The 17133-nt window shown below is 40.8% G+C and overlaps 1 protein-coding gene across 14 annotated transcripts in view; it reads left to right on the top strand.

The window, feature by feature from the left end:
* R3HDM1 (R3H domain containing 1) overlaps nt 1–17133 on the top strand; it is a 140534-nt gene that overhangs the window by 49194 nt on the left and 74207 nt on the right. For 11 of the 14 annotated variants that reach the window (XM_030580286.1, XM_030580285.1, XM_030580294.1 and 8 more), the window contains exons 4-5: nt 8850–8891; nt 9365–9454. The exons of the other annotated variants lie outside the window; for them this stretch is intronic. In XM_030580286.1, coding sequence (XP_030436146.1) covers nt 8850–8891; nt 9365–9454 — 132 coding nt within the window. The remainder of the gene's footprint in view (nt 1–8849; nt 8892–9364; nt 9455–17133) is intronic. 14 annotated transcript variants of the gene reach the window in all.

The following is a 17133-nucleotide window of genomic DNA, read 5'->3' as shown; positions in this document are numbered from 1 at the left end:
CAGTGCTGACTGCATTAGAAATGTCTGTGAATAAAATGCCTAAAGATATCAAGTGCATGTAATGTGAACTGCATGTCACTTATGTTGTTGATATGTCTGAGCCTGTGCCTGCACTGGGAATGCCTTACTGATTTAGGAACTTAGTATACTCTGCCAGTGAAGTGCTTGTGCTGGTATAGTAAAACCATTTCCCATGAGTGAAATAAGCTATATCAGGAAAAGCTAACCGCTTTGCCAGTATAGCTGTCTCTACACTTCTGCTGGCACAGCTAAATCAGCCAGAGAGCACACTTCTTTATACCCCTGACTGACACTGCAGTGCCTGCAGAAGTCTATAGTGTGGGCTTGTCCTTAGTCACACTGTCTTGTGGTTTGGTTATGGAGAATTCACATGTATATGTAGTCACAAAGGAGAATCCCATCTTTTGTTATCTAAACTGATCTCTTCACCTTTTTATTATTTGTTCTGTTTGTCAACATGGTATCTGTGCTGCTATTTTCTGTATCCACAACCCGAGAATTATTCTATACATTCTTATTGCCTCCCCAGCACAGTGATGTATGTGTATTGAGTTAAATCTCACATAAGCGGAAACAGACTGCAACTCTCTCAAGATGAGTTATTGTTTGGTGACCAATATATTTGTATTTGTTCATTTAGATATCAAAATCTTGCTGTTTCGACCTGAAACTTAAGACAATTGTTACCTTCCATGCACAGTTGTATTTCACCGTGTCTTGAGACTTGCTTCACTTTTTTAAATGATGCTTGATGCTTTAGAATGATGAAGAAAGTGCTGTCCAACACTGCCTATTTAATTTAATTGTAATTGGTTATGTATAACTCTGCTTAATGAAATATGAAATGCATTTATTGTACTGGGTTTTGAGGGTAACTTTCATGTTGGACTGTGTCATTCTCTTGGTATTATTGGTGCCTTTTGAAAAGGCATGTTGGCAAACTCCTTATTTTATGGGGTGTGGTTTTGTGTTCCCAGGATTGATTTATAATTTCATAAGTGTAACTGCTTTGGCTGAGGCCTTTAAACCCTGAACACATATGGGTAAATATGCAGATTTATTAAAAGCATATTGTGAGAAAGAGGTTGGGAAAACATTTCTAGTTTTGTGTGAATTTGTTTGACTACTTCACTCTATCATAGGCTTGCAAGCTGGTCAGTTGTCTGGTTATCTGACTTTGGGCAAATATTGTCAGTTATTCCAAAAAGAGTGCCCTGATGCAGGCAGCAGCCTACATTTTTGATAGTTTCATGGTGCTTACTTAAATGTCTTGATAACTCAGTTTACTAAATGCTAATACCACTTGAGGGGTGGGAAGGAGGAGGTGAACTAACTGAAAGTTGAGCATCTTCAGTGGAACCTTCTAGAATAACCATTATATGTATATGTGACCAGGGGACCCACAATGGGGTTACTTAATTATGGCAAACTGCAAAGAATGGGGCGAAATATCCACCAGCATTGGGGATTCTCTAATATTTAGATTTACCAAACCAGAACAGAACAGCTTCTATAATACCTTACTGATTACCCAGAAGCCAACAACACAGTTCCGTTAAAGCATCTCAGCCTTAGGCCTCCATCCAGACACCCAAGTCTAATCTGATGAGGATTACTGAAAATCTTAGTCATCATATAAAAGTTCTACCAATCCCAAAGGATCAAACACATTACCTCCCAAGTTAATGAATATTTCAGTTCTTACCCAAGTATTCACTTACAACCAATCTTTAGTAACTAAACTGAAATTTATTAAAAAAGGAAGAGAGAGTATTGGCTAAAAGATCAATATGCATACAGACATGATTACAGTTCTGAGATCAGATGCATAAAGAGATGGTGAGCTTTGTAGTCGCAAAGAGTTCTTTCAGAATTAAGTCCATAGATCATAGTCCAATGTTCATATTCAGGATGATCCAGATGGGACCAGAGATCTCACTCTTATGACTCAAGCTTCCCCTATATAAAGCATCAAACAGATGTGAGATAAAAAGGATCAGGACCCAAGATACCTTTATACAGTTCCAGGCCTTTTCTTGACAGCTCGAAGTCCTTAGGCGAACAATGGGCAATCATGGAGACTTTGAAGTAGACATATTTCCTAAGCATCACTGGTAATTACAGTGATTCTCAAACATTTGTATTGGTGATCCCCTTCACATAGCAAGTCTCTTGAGTATGACCCCCCCCCTTATAAATTAAAAACACTTTTTAAAGTATATTTAACGGCATTATAAATGCTGGATTGAAAACAGGATCTGGGGTGGGGGCTGACAGCTTGCGACCTCCTCCCGTTTGAGAACCCCTTGGTAATTAGCTACAGGGATTAACATTAGGCAGTTGCCTGTTTTCCACCATTTGCAGGTAATTTGCTATACATTTCAAAGAGAGACGAATACAGCGATATCACTATTTTTACAGTTCATTTAAATTTTAAGATCTCCTTTTGATCTCTAAATTAACAGAATACAGCATAGACAGGAGCTGTTTGATTACATTGTTAACCTCTAACAATATATATGTAAACACACAAAAACACAAACATTATCTACCAATATGTCCCTAAAGGTTGAATCTGGGTCATTTAGCCTGAAAGCTACTTAACCCTTTCTGGCCATGTGTCACCATATATCTTTATTTGTATACTGGGCCATTGATGTACATGGTGGTATACAAAGCACACTAAACAGGTTTAGACTCTGTTCCTGCCCCAAAGAGGTTACAATTAGGCCTGTAAATCGCAGTTAATGCATGCAACTAACACGCAAAAAACCCTAGATTTTTAAAAAAATAGTCAGGATAATCAGTTTTAATCGAACTGTCAAACAGTAGTAGAATACTAATTTAAATGTGTTATAAATATTTTTGGTTGTTTTCTACATTTTCAAATACACTGATTTCAATTACAACAGAATACAAAGTGTACAGTGCTCACTTTATTATTTTTATTGCAAATATTTGCACTGTAATAAAGATTTAAAAAATATTTTTTCAAATCACCACATACAAGCCCCCTCACTCCTACTTCTTGTTCAGCCAGTTGCTAAGACAAACAAGTTTTTTGACATTTACGGGAGATAATGCTGCCTATTTCTTATTTAAGTCACTGCATAGTGAGAACAGGCGTTTGCGTAGTACTGTTGTAGCCGGTGTTGCAAGGTATTTACGTGCCAAATATGCTAAACTTCTGTATGCTCCTTCATGCATCAAGTTGTAAGCTCTAGTTTTATGTTGTTTAGTTTTTGAGTACAGTTAACGTTAAAAAAACAAACAACTACATTTGTAAGTTGCACTTTCACGATAAAGAGATTGCACTACAGTACCTGTATGAGGTGAACTGAAATACACAAAAGTAATCAGGGCCATCCCTAGCCATTTGGGTGCCCTATGCAGCCCCAGGCCTCTTCCCCCTCCACTCCCCAAGGTCTGGGAGGCAGGAGCTGTGGTGGGGGGCACTTTTGGGGGCCTCATGGGCTCAGAGTGGCCCGGGGGATTAGTGGGGTCTGGGAGCAGCCCACTCTGCTTCCCTTGCCCTGGCCCCAGCCATGTCACTAAGGGAAGAGGGTTTGGGGGAAGGGATTCTTCCCAGCCAGCTCTACTCCACCAGCTTCCAGCTGCAGCTCTCTGTTTCTCGCCACTGGTGAGTCCGAGGGAGGGGAACCTTTCCCCACCTCTCTGCCTAGGCCGCCTAAATGGAAGCGCTGTCCCTGGGGAGAAATCGCCTAGGGCGCCAGCATTATTGGTGGGCAGCGTTTCCCGGAGGGGGCGGGAGGCGGCTCCGGTGGACCTATCGCAGTCGTGCCTGCGGAGGGTCCACTGGTCCGCGGCTCTGGTGGAGCTGCCGCAGTTGTGCCTGCGGACGGTCGGCTGCTCGCCCGGATCCGGTGGACCTCCCGCAGGCATGACTGCGGCAGCTCCACCAGAGCCACGGGAGCAGCCGACTGTCTGCAGCCACGACTGCGGCAGCTCCACCAGAGCCGCGGGACCAGCGCGCAGGGCAGCGAAATTGCCATGTGTCTAGGGCGCTAAAACCCCAAGCACCGGTCCTGCCGCACTCCCCGCCCCCCTGAGCAACATGGCTGGGGCTGGTGCAAGGGAAGCGGAGCGGGCCGGGGCCGCATCACTCCGCTTTCGGCATCCTTTCCCAACCTCCCCACACTCACAAGTAGCGGGAAGCGGAGCACCGCAGCTGGGAGCTGGCAGAGTAGAGCTGGCTAGCGCTGGGCTGCTCCACTTTCTGCTGCTGCTAGTGAGTGTGGGGTTGTTGGGGGAAGAGGTGGAATGAGGGTGGGTTGAGGGCAGAGCTTGGGGGAGGGTAAGAGGTGGGGCGGAGGGAGTTGTGCGGGATCCCACACCCTCCTAGGGACGGCCCTGCCCCTTGCAGTGGGCACAGCCCATGGGGGAGCAAGCGGCCAGGGGATAGGGCTGGTCACAGGCTGGTGCTGCCATGTATGCAGCACACAGCTGCCTAGGGCACCATGAAATTTGGGGCAATTTGGTGCCCCAAATTTCATGGTGCCCTATGCTGCTGCGTATGTCTAAGGTAAACCCTGAAAGTAATAGTATATCTTTTTTACAGTGCAAATATTGGTAAGCAAAAATTATATAAAGTGAGCACTGTACACTTTTTGTATTCTGTGTTTTTAATTGAAATCAGTATATTTGAAAATGTGGAAAAAGTCCAAAAAATCTGAACTGACTAGACAAACATACAGAAATTTACTCAGAAGGGAATGGGAGTTTAAGAGAAGGGTTCACAATCATTACATCTCTCCACCACCATCCTCACATGGAAAAAAGATGAACAGTTGTTTGGAAGAGTTGTCCTGTTGCCTACTTAGCATAAGTGAATTTAGAAACTATTTTTTTCCTTGTACAGTTGTAAAGTAATTACGTTTCTTTTGTAATTACTCTGTCTTGAATATATTTACATTTAAATGCTAACCTAACATTGCATTAAAAGGTAATAATTTCATATTTTAGAGCTTCATTTCATTGGTTCACATATTTGAGTTAAAATAACTGAGTTAAGTACACTGTCCTTTGTAATTAGTCATACGTGCCTATCTATGACTAAGCCTATTGGACACTACAAAGTTTCAGTCTTTTTGTTAGTGTTATAATAAATTAGTGATTTAAAATAACTGACCATTTTTGACATTATTTGGCTGGTCAATTGAGCAATTATTTTAGGACCAGTCAAATGCTCAACCCTACTCTAGTGTATATATGGGTCTGATTATTACAGTGTAATCAGTAGATGAATGGATAGGGTCTTTAGTTGCACTGTGGCTCTTTTAAATATTATTCTGTGTTATGCTGAAATACTATTTGTTCAACTTTGTACATGATTCATTCTATAATGAATCAGAAGAGAGACTCTCCGTAATACAGGAATTGAGCCTTCACTTCAGCATTTTTCCATGTTCAGCACTGTTACAAAAGCTTTACTAACTAAAGGTATGTCTACGCTATGAAATTAGGTCGATTTTATAGAAGTCTATTTTTTTAGAATTTGGTTTTATACAGTCTATTGCATATGTCTACATTAAGCGTATTAAGTCGGCAGAGTGCATTCTCACTACTGCAGCTAACATCGACTTACAGATCGATGCACTGTGGGTAGCTATCCCGCAGTTTCTGCAGACTCCACTGCCCATTAGAATTCTGGGTTAAGCTCCCAATGCCTGATGGGGCAAAAAATTGGTCACGGGTGGTTTTGGGTACATGTTGTCAGCCCTCTCCCTTCCCCCCTTCATGAAAGCAACGGCAGACAATCATTTTGTGCCTTTTTCCCAGGGTCCCGTTTGCCGGCCCCATTCAGCCCGCTGCCTGCCTGGATGATCGAAACCCCAGGCAGGCAGCGGGCTGAGCGGGGCCGACGGACGGAGCCCCAGACTGGCAGCAGGCTGAGCAGCTCAGCCTGCTGCCAATCGGGGGCTCCATCCGCTGGCTTCTAGCAGCTGGAGTCCCGCTCAGCTGGCAGACCTTGGTGAGGTTGATCGGAGTGCCTGGACAGACATGGCTATTCTCCTGTTAGAGCACCTAATGGGAGTGACTCCAGGTCATTCTCTTCTTTATGTTTCATCTCGCAGAGATTCAGTCCTGCCTGGAATATCATGCGAGCTGGAGGCTTCTACCTCAGGCTGCTCTCCCATGCAGCATTTCCGCAGGGTTGCACCTATCCCAGCCTGTCCTTTGCTCCCATGGCTCATGAAGCCTGGACAGTAGTAAGGAGCAGTTCAACTTGTGGAATGACAAATCCAGAATGAAGGATTGCACTCTATGAGCCATGTTAAGAGTATTTCAGAGTCCTAGATAGCATTTAGTCCCTGTAAAAGGCTTCATGAAAATTTTCTTCCACCCCTAACAAAAACGTTCATTTATCAGAGCAGCTGAAAGGGTAAGGAACCTGGGACTATAATTTAGAGCTTCCATATTTAATTCATAATTGATATAATTCAAAGTAAAATTTCGCAGCGGGGTCTGTTCTAAAAACTAAAAATGCAGGAGGGGAATCAGAAAAAGGAACAGTGACCTGTTTCTGTCCAATTTCGAACTGGGGACATTTTGCGTGTTAGGTGAATGTGATAACCACTGCACTACAGGGCTTCTCTTTTTTTGCCACAGACTTTGCTGAATGCACAGGAATGTTTTCTCTAGCTACAGACGCTACCTAATGCAGTGTCTATATCTGTGGCCTTCCTGCTCACAAAGCGGTCATGCCCCCACCCAAGGCTGACACAGCGCGGAGTGCATATGACACAGTGACCTGACTCGGACATCGCTAGTGAGGCATGATACTCTTGCCATTAAGCAAACACAGCAATTCTTTCCTGGCCTCTGCCACTGAATGCCTCCATGTGTTATGCTTGTGCCCTATCAGTGCAGGAGGACTACATGAGTTCAGAAAACATGTCATCACGAGTGCATTTTTTTTTCATCTTCTAATCTGCGATAACCTCAGGGACAGAGATGATGATGGGAGTGTAGAAACATTCAGGGGGGGGCTGTGTGATCACCTGTGCTGCTGAGTTTGCCACGCTGTCTAAACAGGAAATAAAATTCAAAAGTTCCCAGGACTTTTCCTGTGTACGTGGCTAGTGCATCTGAGTTCAAAGTGCTGTCCAGAGCAGTCACAATGGAGCACTCTGGGATAGCTCCTAAAGGCCAATACCATCGAATTGTGTCCACACTACCCCAAATTCAACCTGGCGATGTCAATTTCAGCGCTAATCCCCTCGTCGGGGAGGAGTACAGAAATTGATTTTAAGAGCCCTTTAAGTCGACAAAAATGGCTTCATCGTGTGAACGGGTGCAGGGTTAAATCCATCTAACGCTGCTAAATTTGACCTAAACTCAGTGTAGACAAGGGCTAAGGCACTAGCCTTTCATCAGATATAACACAGAGGCCTAAATTGGTGGGGGCAGGGGAAGACAGCAACATTTGATAACACTTGTTATCCAGAGATACTATAAGCCTTTCACACTTCCTCATTTTGTTATGATGCACTCTGCTTCATAGGTGAAAGCTTTTTTTGAGATCATGGTTGAAGTTTATTGATGCTTTTTAAGATAAGATATGCAAAAGTGATTTTTTTAAAAATAATTGAAGAGCAGACATTACTGTTGCTGAATGCCCCAGTACATATGGTTAGAGCCATTTCAGCAAATCTGTTATCTTAAATTACTTCTTTCACCCTCACTCCTCTTGTAGACTCATTCCAAAGAGATGCTCCAATAGGTACTCTGTTGATGGCATCACAACAGTAGGTTGTAGATAAAATAAATCTGAATATTTTATTCTTTAATATTCAGTGGTTCTGTAGTATTTTCTTTAAAATGTTACTCCTTGTATACTAATTGCTCTTCCACATAAGCAGTCAGGGAGGTAGTCCGCAAAACAATTTCTACAAAGGCTTGCCTACACAGAGGTTTTTGTACCAATTTAACTATATCAGTTTAGTAATAACAATAAGCTATATCAATATAAGCACCTTTATAACTGCATCCACATTGGGGTTTGCACTGATTTAGCTACATCAATTTCTAAACCAGTATAGATAAATCTATGCAAAAATTATCGGTAGACAAACCCTAAGTAGTACGCACTGTGGAAAAAGTTTGGTAACCCCTGTATATTGCAGGAAAGAGTAAAGAAAAGGTGGAGTTAAGCCAGAAAGAGAGAGAAGGCATAGCAATAGCTAGAGACACGTAGTAAGTTAATTTTTATTTTATATATAAAAATAGAAAATTGATTAATTTTTTACTGTTCTTTCTTTAAATGTCAAGTTTTCTGACTGGGGTTTGGGGAGGAGGAAAGGAGGAGAGGAAACATTGCTTGGTTAGTGGACCATTTCCTACTCCTTTCCCTTATCAAAATAGCACTGCTTCTTTTAAACAGCTCTTCAGGTGGGTTTTCAGGGAACAGTAGCTAGCAGGATTATAAAATCTACTTTCTTATAATGTTGCCAAAGAAATTTCCCCGTGAGAACTACCAACATAGGACTTGCCGGAGACTGTTAACTGGTCCTGACTTATAAAATAAAACAATTGTACAAAACTGATAAGTTTTTTTTTGGTTTTTTTTCCCCCATACCCATGTTTTGCAAGATGCAAAATGAAGATGAGAAGCCTGGGGTTTTTGCCATGGAAAATGGGATAACTGACAAACGTCAGGCTAAAAACGTGTGTCTACTTACATGATGATCAAATCTATTAAATAACTACTTTGTTTCTGCTCAGCAGATTTTTGCATTAGTAAATGTCTCCTACAGTCTAAGTATAAAGCTTAATATGAACTTCTTTTTGTTGTGCCCACCATTTAGCAGCCAGTGCAGTCTTTTGGACAAACAGGAAAAAGGTCCAAGGTACAGTAGATTTGTGTGCTGGCATGCTATGGAAGTCCTTCATGCTTGATGAAGCCTTGTCACTTTGTGAAGAATGGCTTGAGTTTAGTTATAGCCTTTATTTTTGGCAATAAAGATTTTGTTTTGCTTTGGGATTTTTGTCTTGCCCAGTTGTCTGCTTTTGTGGTTTGCCTTTATATTTTTGGTGGCTTCTTATTGCTAGAGAGAGGAAATGCCTTTTCAATGCCTCTTCTTTCATTTTTTTTATTAATTGGAATTATTCTGTTGTGGTGATATGATGACTTCAGAGCCATGACTGTTTATTTTTCCCTTTTGAAAAGATTGATTTTATTTTAAAATATTAAACATGCATATTCCAGCCAATTTGTTATGCATTTGGTAGTTAATTGAGTGTAGTAATATCAATTAATTGAGTGTGAGGTATTCTGATGTACGTTTAACTGTAGTTTTTAATTAAAAATACTTTTCTTTAGTCAAATACAAAGTTAAAGCTAGTTCGGAGCCTTGCTGTGTGTGAAGAATCTCCACCGCCTCCCACAGCTGAAATATCACAGGACATTCAGGTAAAAATCATGTGACTGAAGCTACTGAAACCTAGTTGAAGTCATTTGCTCTTCAAAGAATATTTGAAAGAAAGACTTACTATCATATGCTGGTGGTGGTGGTGGTGGTGGTGGTGGTGGTGGTGGTGTAGTCATGTTGGTCTCAGAATATTCGAGGCACAAGGCGGATGAGGTAATATCTTTTATTAGACCAGCTTCTGTTGGTGACTGAGTCAAGCTTTCAAGCTTATCCAGAGCTCTTCGTCACCTGTGTGTATGCTCTAAAGCTTGTCTCTCACCAACAGAAGATGGTCCAATAAAAGATATTACCTCACCCACCTTGTCAGACTTAATAGCCTTCAGTTAGATCTGTTTTTAACATGCAAACTGCAAACAAAATGATTTATATTTATTTTTAAAATACTTATTTCACAAATATTTGGAAAAGAATCATTACCATCCTTTATCTTCCCCCCCCCTTCCCTTTTTTTTTCTTTTTTTATATGCACAGCATAAGACCAAAATGTCCTTTGGCCAAAGTAGTGTTTGTCTTTCATCATGACCTAGAATTGTGGCTTAGAGTTTTTTGGTTTGCTTGGTTTGGTTTTTGGTTTTTAATTCCCAGCTGCTTTAACATCTTTTGAAGAAGTTTTGAATTGCTTGAGCACTACTGGAAATCATTCAGATACTAAAGTAGAGAGCAGTTTTATAGTTAGAATGTAAAATATGGTAATTTGCTAGCTTCTTATTTTTAGGAGCCATATTAAACAAACATGTATGTTTTGAGTTTAGCTTGAAGTTCTGCATATTGGCTTTACCTGTGGTATTGATCTTAATTGCTAGTAACTAAACTGGACCTTGCCTGAAATGTATAGCAGGAGGAGCGGACCCGTGCCACTCTAGTTCCTTCTCAACTGCCTGCAGCTCAAGACTGAGTTCTGTAGTGTCTGTCTAATTGACACAGATTTTTTTCTTTCCTTTATTTTAATGCTGTTTTCACTTAACATGGTTTGTGCTTTGTGGAGGGGAAAGGAAAGGGGGTGTTCCCTTTCTCCCTTTTTCTTTAAAGTTGCCCCCCCCCATTTGCTTGGGCCTTCTCAGCCAGTGGGTTATACCCAAGACCCCAGAACTCAAGCCTTGCCTGATCTGCCACAAGTCCTTTCACCACAGTGACAAGCACTCTAGATTCCTGCACTGCCTTGGAGAGACTCACCGCCTATCAAAGTGTAAGATCAGCTCCGGCTTCAAGAACAGATCTCAAATTGACGGAAGGCTGATTAAAACAGTTTCTCATGGAGCGCCTCCTTAAACCTGGGGGGCCTTACTCTTCCCAGCCCTCCATCACCAGCAAGCTGAGGCCAGTGGACAGCATCAGTCTCTCAGAAGATATCTAAATATAAGAGACCTCAGTCTCCCTGATAGAGAGAGGAGAGAAGTCCCTTCTTAAATCTGGGAACAAAGAAACCTCACATTCTTGTGTGGATACCACTGAGGCTTCTACCTGTCTTGGTACTGAGGTATCAGCAACACCAAGAGAGGCTTCTTGTACCTAGAAGGCCACCGCCGAACAGCCCTTAACAACTGATTAGTCAGTATTGGCATCAGACTCTTCTAAGTGGAAGGGCTCCTCAAGGAGTAAAGACTCTCTTTGAAGAAATCATCTTCTATTCACGTGGTACCATCTACCTTCATGCAGAGCATGCAGACTGATCATCTGTACTGTTCCCAGTACTGCTGGAGGTATTTCACCTGGAGGAGCAGTCCCCTGGCTCATTAGTATTATCCAAGTTCCTCTCACACAAGAACCTTCAGACTTTGGAGGAACATGAGTCCCCTATGAGAAGGGCTCTCCCTCCCATACCGGGAGGGTTTTCCCACCTGCACCCATGTGCCAGCTGGAACCAGCAACCCTGCCCCCTGAAACCCCACCCCTAGTCATCCTCATACAAAGGTACTGATGACCTCATCTTCACCACTGGACACAGAAGAGGACACTTCCTCTGATTCAGAAATATTCATCCAAGGCTATACCACCTTCTTGTTCCATCCTCTCTCCTTTGCAGTGTTCCTGAGGACAAAGCCCCAGGAGTCAGCCAGCAGGAAAACCCTTGGGGCCCTGCTCCTTCTCCTCCTTATCCCATCCTCAGTGGGACTTTTGGAACCCTTGTGCCCCTTGCATTGACCTCACATAAGAGTCTCAGCCACCAACACCTCAGGTCTCTCCATGTCCTCCTCAAGAAGTCCTTGCAGAGGAACAGGAGCTGAGAATAGAGGAGGAGATACCTCCATCCCCTTTCACACCAGACTAGACAAATATGCCCCCTTCCCACTCCTCCAATGTCTTAAAACATACCTCTAGAGCAGACACCAGAATCTGCTCCCTCTTCTGCACTGATGGAGTCTTCTTATATGGAGTACCCATAGGGATGGTGTTTCAAAGATAAAGCAAAGGATACTTACCTTGTACAGTAACTGCAATTTTGAAAGATATTTTGTCTCTGTGGATGCCCCATCACCTCCTTTCCTCTCAACTTCGATGTCCTTCCACGCTCTGAGGTTGAGAAGGAACTGGAGTGGCTGGGCTGAGCATGGGGAGACAAATGACATGGACACTGCTAACAAAAATCTCCAGTTAAAAGTGCACAAGTGCTTGAGCTACTCTCTCCAAGGGCACGAAGCACACCAGATGAGCATTACCACGGGCACCTCCTAGCAGGCTGATCACACAGACTTCACCTTCCCAGGTTGAGATGACTGAACTCAACAACTGGGAGAAGGTGAGGTTACTTATCTTGTATGGTAGCTGGAGTTCTTTGAGATGTTTTGTCACTGTTGTGCGTGCGCGCGCACACACACACAAACTATCCTCGTATGGAGCAACATAGCGATGAAACATCTCAAAGAACTCCAGCTACCATACAAGATAAGTAACCTCACCTTCTCCCAGTTGTTGAGTTCAGTCATCTCAACCTGGGAAGGTGAAGTCTGTGTGATCAGCCTGCTAGGAGGTGCCCATGGTAATGCTGGATCTGGTGTGCTTTGTGCCCTGGGAGAGAGCAGCTCAAACACTACTGCTTCTCCTTGCAGTGCCTTGTTCTCTACATACTTTTTTACTAGCAGGACTCCTCACTCTGAAGGAGGCACAGGTTCTGCTGCTCCCTGTTCAATATGTTGGTATGGTCTATGCCTATACACAGCTAGCAGCAGGATTTATCATCTCCAAGTCAGTGTGTAGGACTCAGCTCTCCTCCAGTTTCGTAAGCTTTGCTGCTTCTGTGGATCCAGGTTGTGTGCGGATTGTCACTGTGATGTGGGATGCAGTGGTAAAGTAATGCACTTCCTTGACTTTCCCTTGCTTCTCTTATTTTCAGCCATCATTAAATGTAGCCAGTTGATAAGGAAAGCTAAAGGCATTAGATTTAAAAAAAAAAAAAAACTATGGCCAATAAGATTAAGGGGACAGTAAAATAGATTTTTTTTAATATAAGGAACAAAAGAAATACCAACAATAGTATGTGTCTGTTACAGATAAGGACGTTAAAATAGTCAGTAATGATGCACAAATAGAAGTGTTTAATAAATATTTCTGTTTTGTATTTGGAAAGAAGCTGGACAGTTTATTAACAATTTACAGTGATAAAGAAATATTTTCTCTTCCAGCAGTAACTTAGGAGGATGTTAAACAGAAACTGCCACAGTTTAAACATCTTTTAACTTGTAGAACCAGATAATTACCATCAAAGACTTTAAAATCTGCGAAATCACTCTCTGAGCCATTGATGTTCATATTTAACAAGTCTTGGAATACTGGGGAAGCTCAAGTTATGGCAATATTTTTAAAGGGTTCATAGGATGATTCTGGTAATTATAGACCAACTTCCTTGACATTGATCCCAGGAAAAATCATGGAGAGAGTGGCACAGGATTAAAAACAATAAATAAAACATGGCAGCGTAACTTATGCAAATCAACATGGATTTAAGCAAAGTAAGTCTTGTCAAAACAAGCTTGATACAGATTTTTGATGAGAGCAGAAGTTTTATTTTCAAAAGTAACTATTGACGTAATGCACTTAAACTTCAATGAGGCTTTTGACTTAGTATCACATGACATTCTGTTTTTAAAATGAAAATAAAAAAGCACTATACAAAACACACAGTGGATTAAAAATTGGCTAACTGATAGATCTCAAAAAGTAATTGCAAATGGGCAATCATCAGTCAATAGGACTATTTCACAACTGTCCCTCAAGGGGTCTGTTCTTGACCTGATGGTATTCAATATCTTTATCAATCAACTGAAAGAAAACATAAAACCACTGCTAGTAAAGTTTGCAGATGATACAGATTGGTGAAGTGATAAATAATTGTAAAGACAGGCCAATTATACAGAGCACTTTGGATCGCATGGTAGTCTGGGCTCACTTGAGCATAATGTGTATTAATACAGCTAAATGCAGACATACACATCACACTTACAGAATGAGGGATTATTTTAGATAGCAGTGTTTCAGAAAAGGATTTAGGGCTCATGGTGAATAGTCAACTGACAGCTAAGAGAGCAAATGCAGTCCTTGGATATATGAGGAGGAGGATAGTATTACCACTATATATGATATCAGTGAGAATATTACAGGAACATGGTGTCCACATTTTTTAAATTGAGGTTGACAGTCTGGGAAAGGTTCAGAAAAAAGCTGCAAGAATTATTCAAGGTCTGGAGAGCCTGTTTTACAGAGATGAAACACTCTGTTTATTTAGTTTACAAAGGAATAGGTAAAGCAGTTTTTTTATCATAGTCTGTGAGTACTTGGATGGGGAAAATAACAGTTTTTCCAGACTGGAGGGGGAAGTGGGATTGGTATTATTCCATGATAGTCTAGGTTGTTATCTTAATATGCAATGAATTATGTTACAATGTTGACTTTGACCACTATCTTAGCCAGTTGATAGTTTGCCAGTTGTAGAATGCATTGGCTGTGAAGGAGTGCCAACAAGATTAGGCACTTGTCTCTCTGTTAGTTACTCGTTAAAACAATTACTGCACTCCAATTTTGCAGTGCAGCACAAATGTGATACCCTTCATCTTAAATTCAACTAAATTGGTAAGAGAGTTTAAATTTCTTATATAATGTAAATTAGTTATTGTGTGGAAAGCATTTCTGATTAATATATTATATATGCTTAAATTGTGTCTACAATGTTTTTTCTTGTCTGGCTAACATAGAAGCAGTCAAAGATGATATACTACTGTAACTTTGTGGTAAAAATGAATATCCAATATGGATTAGCTTAGTGTACTACATAATGAAGATGTTAAGGTCACAATGTTGCTTCTTCAATTGCACAAGTGTAATTTTTCCCTAAGATATTCTATTCAGAGTCCAAGGCAAGAAAGGGCCATTGTGATCATCTAGTCGGACTGCCTTTATAGCACAGGCCATAGAATTTCCCTAAAATAATTCCTGGTACATACATTTTTAGAACAACCTCCAATCATGATTTTAAAATTGCCAGTGATAGAGAATCCACCACAACCCTTGGTAAATTGTTCCAGTGGTTAGTAGCCTTCCCTATTAAAAATTTATGCATTATTTTCCGTCTGAATTTGTCTAGCTTCAGCTTCCAGCATTGGATTGTGTTCTACTTTTCTCTGCTAGATATGAAGGCCCTGCTATTAAATAAACATTTGTTCCCCATGTAGGTACTTAGACTGTTAATCAAGTCACCCCTTATCTTTCTCATTGTTAAATTAAATATATGGAGCTCCTTGAATCTGTCACTATAAGGCATATTTTCTAATCCTTTAATCATTCTTGTGGCTCTTCTTTGAACCATCTTAAATCTATCAACATTCTTCTTAACTTATCAGTACCAGAACACAACACAGTATTCCAACAATGGCTGCACCAATGCCAAGTACAGAGGCAAAATAGCCTTTCTACTTCTACTGGAGATTTCCCTGTTTATGCATCCAAGGATTATATTAGCCCTTTTAGTCACAGCATTGTGCTTGGAGCTCATGTTCAGCAGATGATCCATGACAACCTCAAATCTTTTTCAGAGTCAGTGCTTCCCAGGATAGTCTCCCCCATCTTGTAAGTATGGAGTCTTTATTCCTAGATGTATATACTTAGGTTTAACCATATTAAAACACACTTTGTTTGCTTGCACCCCGCTTACCAAGTGATACGTATCACTCTGTATCAGTGACCTGTCATCTTCATCCACTCTCCCAATATTTGTGTTATCTGTGAATTTAATCAGTGATATGTTTTCTTCCAGGTCATTGATAAAAATGTTAAATAGTGTAGGGCCAAGAACCAATCCCTGTGGGACCTCATTAGAAACCTCCCTGTTCAATGTTGGTTCCCTACTTATTATATTTTGAGACCTATCAGTTAGCCAGCTTTTAATCCGTGTTAATTTTATATTCTATTTTTAATCAACATGTTGTGTACCAAGTCAAATGTTTTATAGAAGTCCAAGCATTATATCAGCACTACTACTTCCATCAAACAAACTTGTAATGGCATCAAAAAAAGATATCAAATCCTCCTGTTCACCCCTTTAAATACTAGTGCAACATTCGCTTTCTTTCAATCTTCTGGAACTTCTCTAGTATTCCAACATCTATTGAAAATCAACATTAACGGTCCAGCGATGAGCTCAGACAGCTCTTTTAAAACTCTTCAATGCAAGTCATCCAGAACTGCTAATTTGAAAATATCTAACTTTAGTAGCTGTTGTTCAACATCCTCCTGATGTACTAATTGAATAGAAAGACTATCATATGATATTAGAAAAGAAAATGATTGGGAATGGCAACGAGCTTGTTTTTGATTAGTTTTTTAATGCATTATGTCTTGTGTGCAGGAAATTCAATCTTGTTAATATTCTGTCAATGCTGAGGTTCATAATGTTTACTGTCAACAAGGGGAAAAACTTTTTGGGTTAGAATCCTCTTTCCAGAAAGCTTCGGGTGGTCTTCTCCAAAACCAAGAGTTTCAAACCTGGTTAGAATGAGAGACATGAAATGAGTTCAACTACTCATTTCAAAAGATCACTAACAAAGTTTGTTTTGGAAGAGCATGTTTTTATTATGAGAATCACATCATTCAAGGCACTACTCTCAATATGCGTTGGGCAGCAAAGCCTCCAGAGCATTTCCCTCTATGGACAGACCTAGTTAGAGGATAAATGATCTATGGTCATAAAGATTACACAAGTGCTCTGTCATGTCCAGGGTTTATCTGTAGAATTATCCAATAAGTCATTTTTTAAAATTTTATGAAATACTTCTATATTCTACTAAATAATCACACTGGAAAGGCAATCCCAGACTACTGGGCTGTGGCTCTAGGTCTGGCCCCAGAAACAATCATTTTGTCTACTTCATAGACTTTGAGTTATACTTAGCCCTTATGACTGATAGATTCTTGCCGAGATGAGGGAGATAATACCTCATAAGAGTGTTGAAGCTTAATTTATTAATATTTATAAAGTACTTTTGAGATCCCTAGATGAGCGATGCTACAGAAATGCAATTTTATAAAACTGTGTTATATTATAAAAATATAAAATTTGGAATTTTAATATTGAATGATGGAAATTGTAACTGGAGCAGTGAATCCCAGAGACAGCCATTTAGTATTAGACCTTTTCAGTTTAGTCTTATGTTACAAGGTGCTTACAAAGAGA

Source organism: Gopherus evgoodei, chromosome 11 (assembly GCF_007399415.2).
Source record: "Gopherus evgoodei ecotype Sinaloan lineage chromosome 11, rGopEvg1_v1.p, whole genome shotgun sequence".
Classification (NCBI taxonomy): Eukaryota; Metazoa; Chordata; order Testudines; family Testudinidae; genus Gopherus; species Gopherus evgoodei.
The sequence above is the reverse complement of the archived record's forward strand: the minus strand, read 5'-3'. Positions and strand labels throughout refer to the sequence as shown.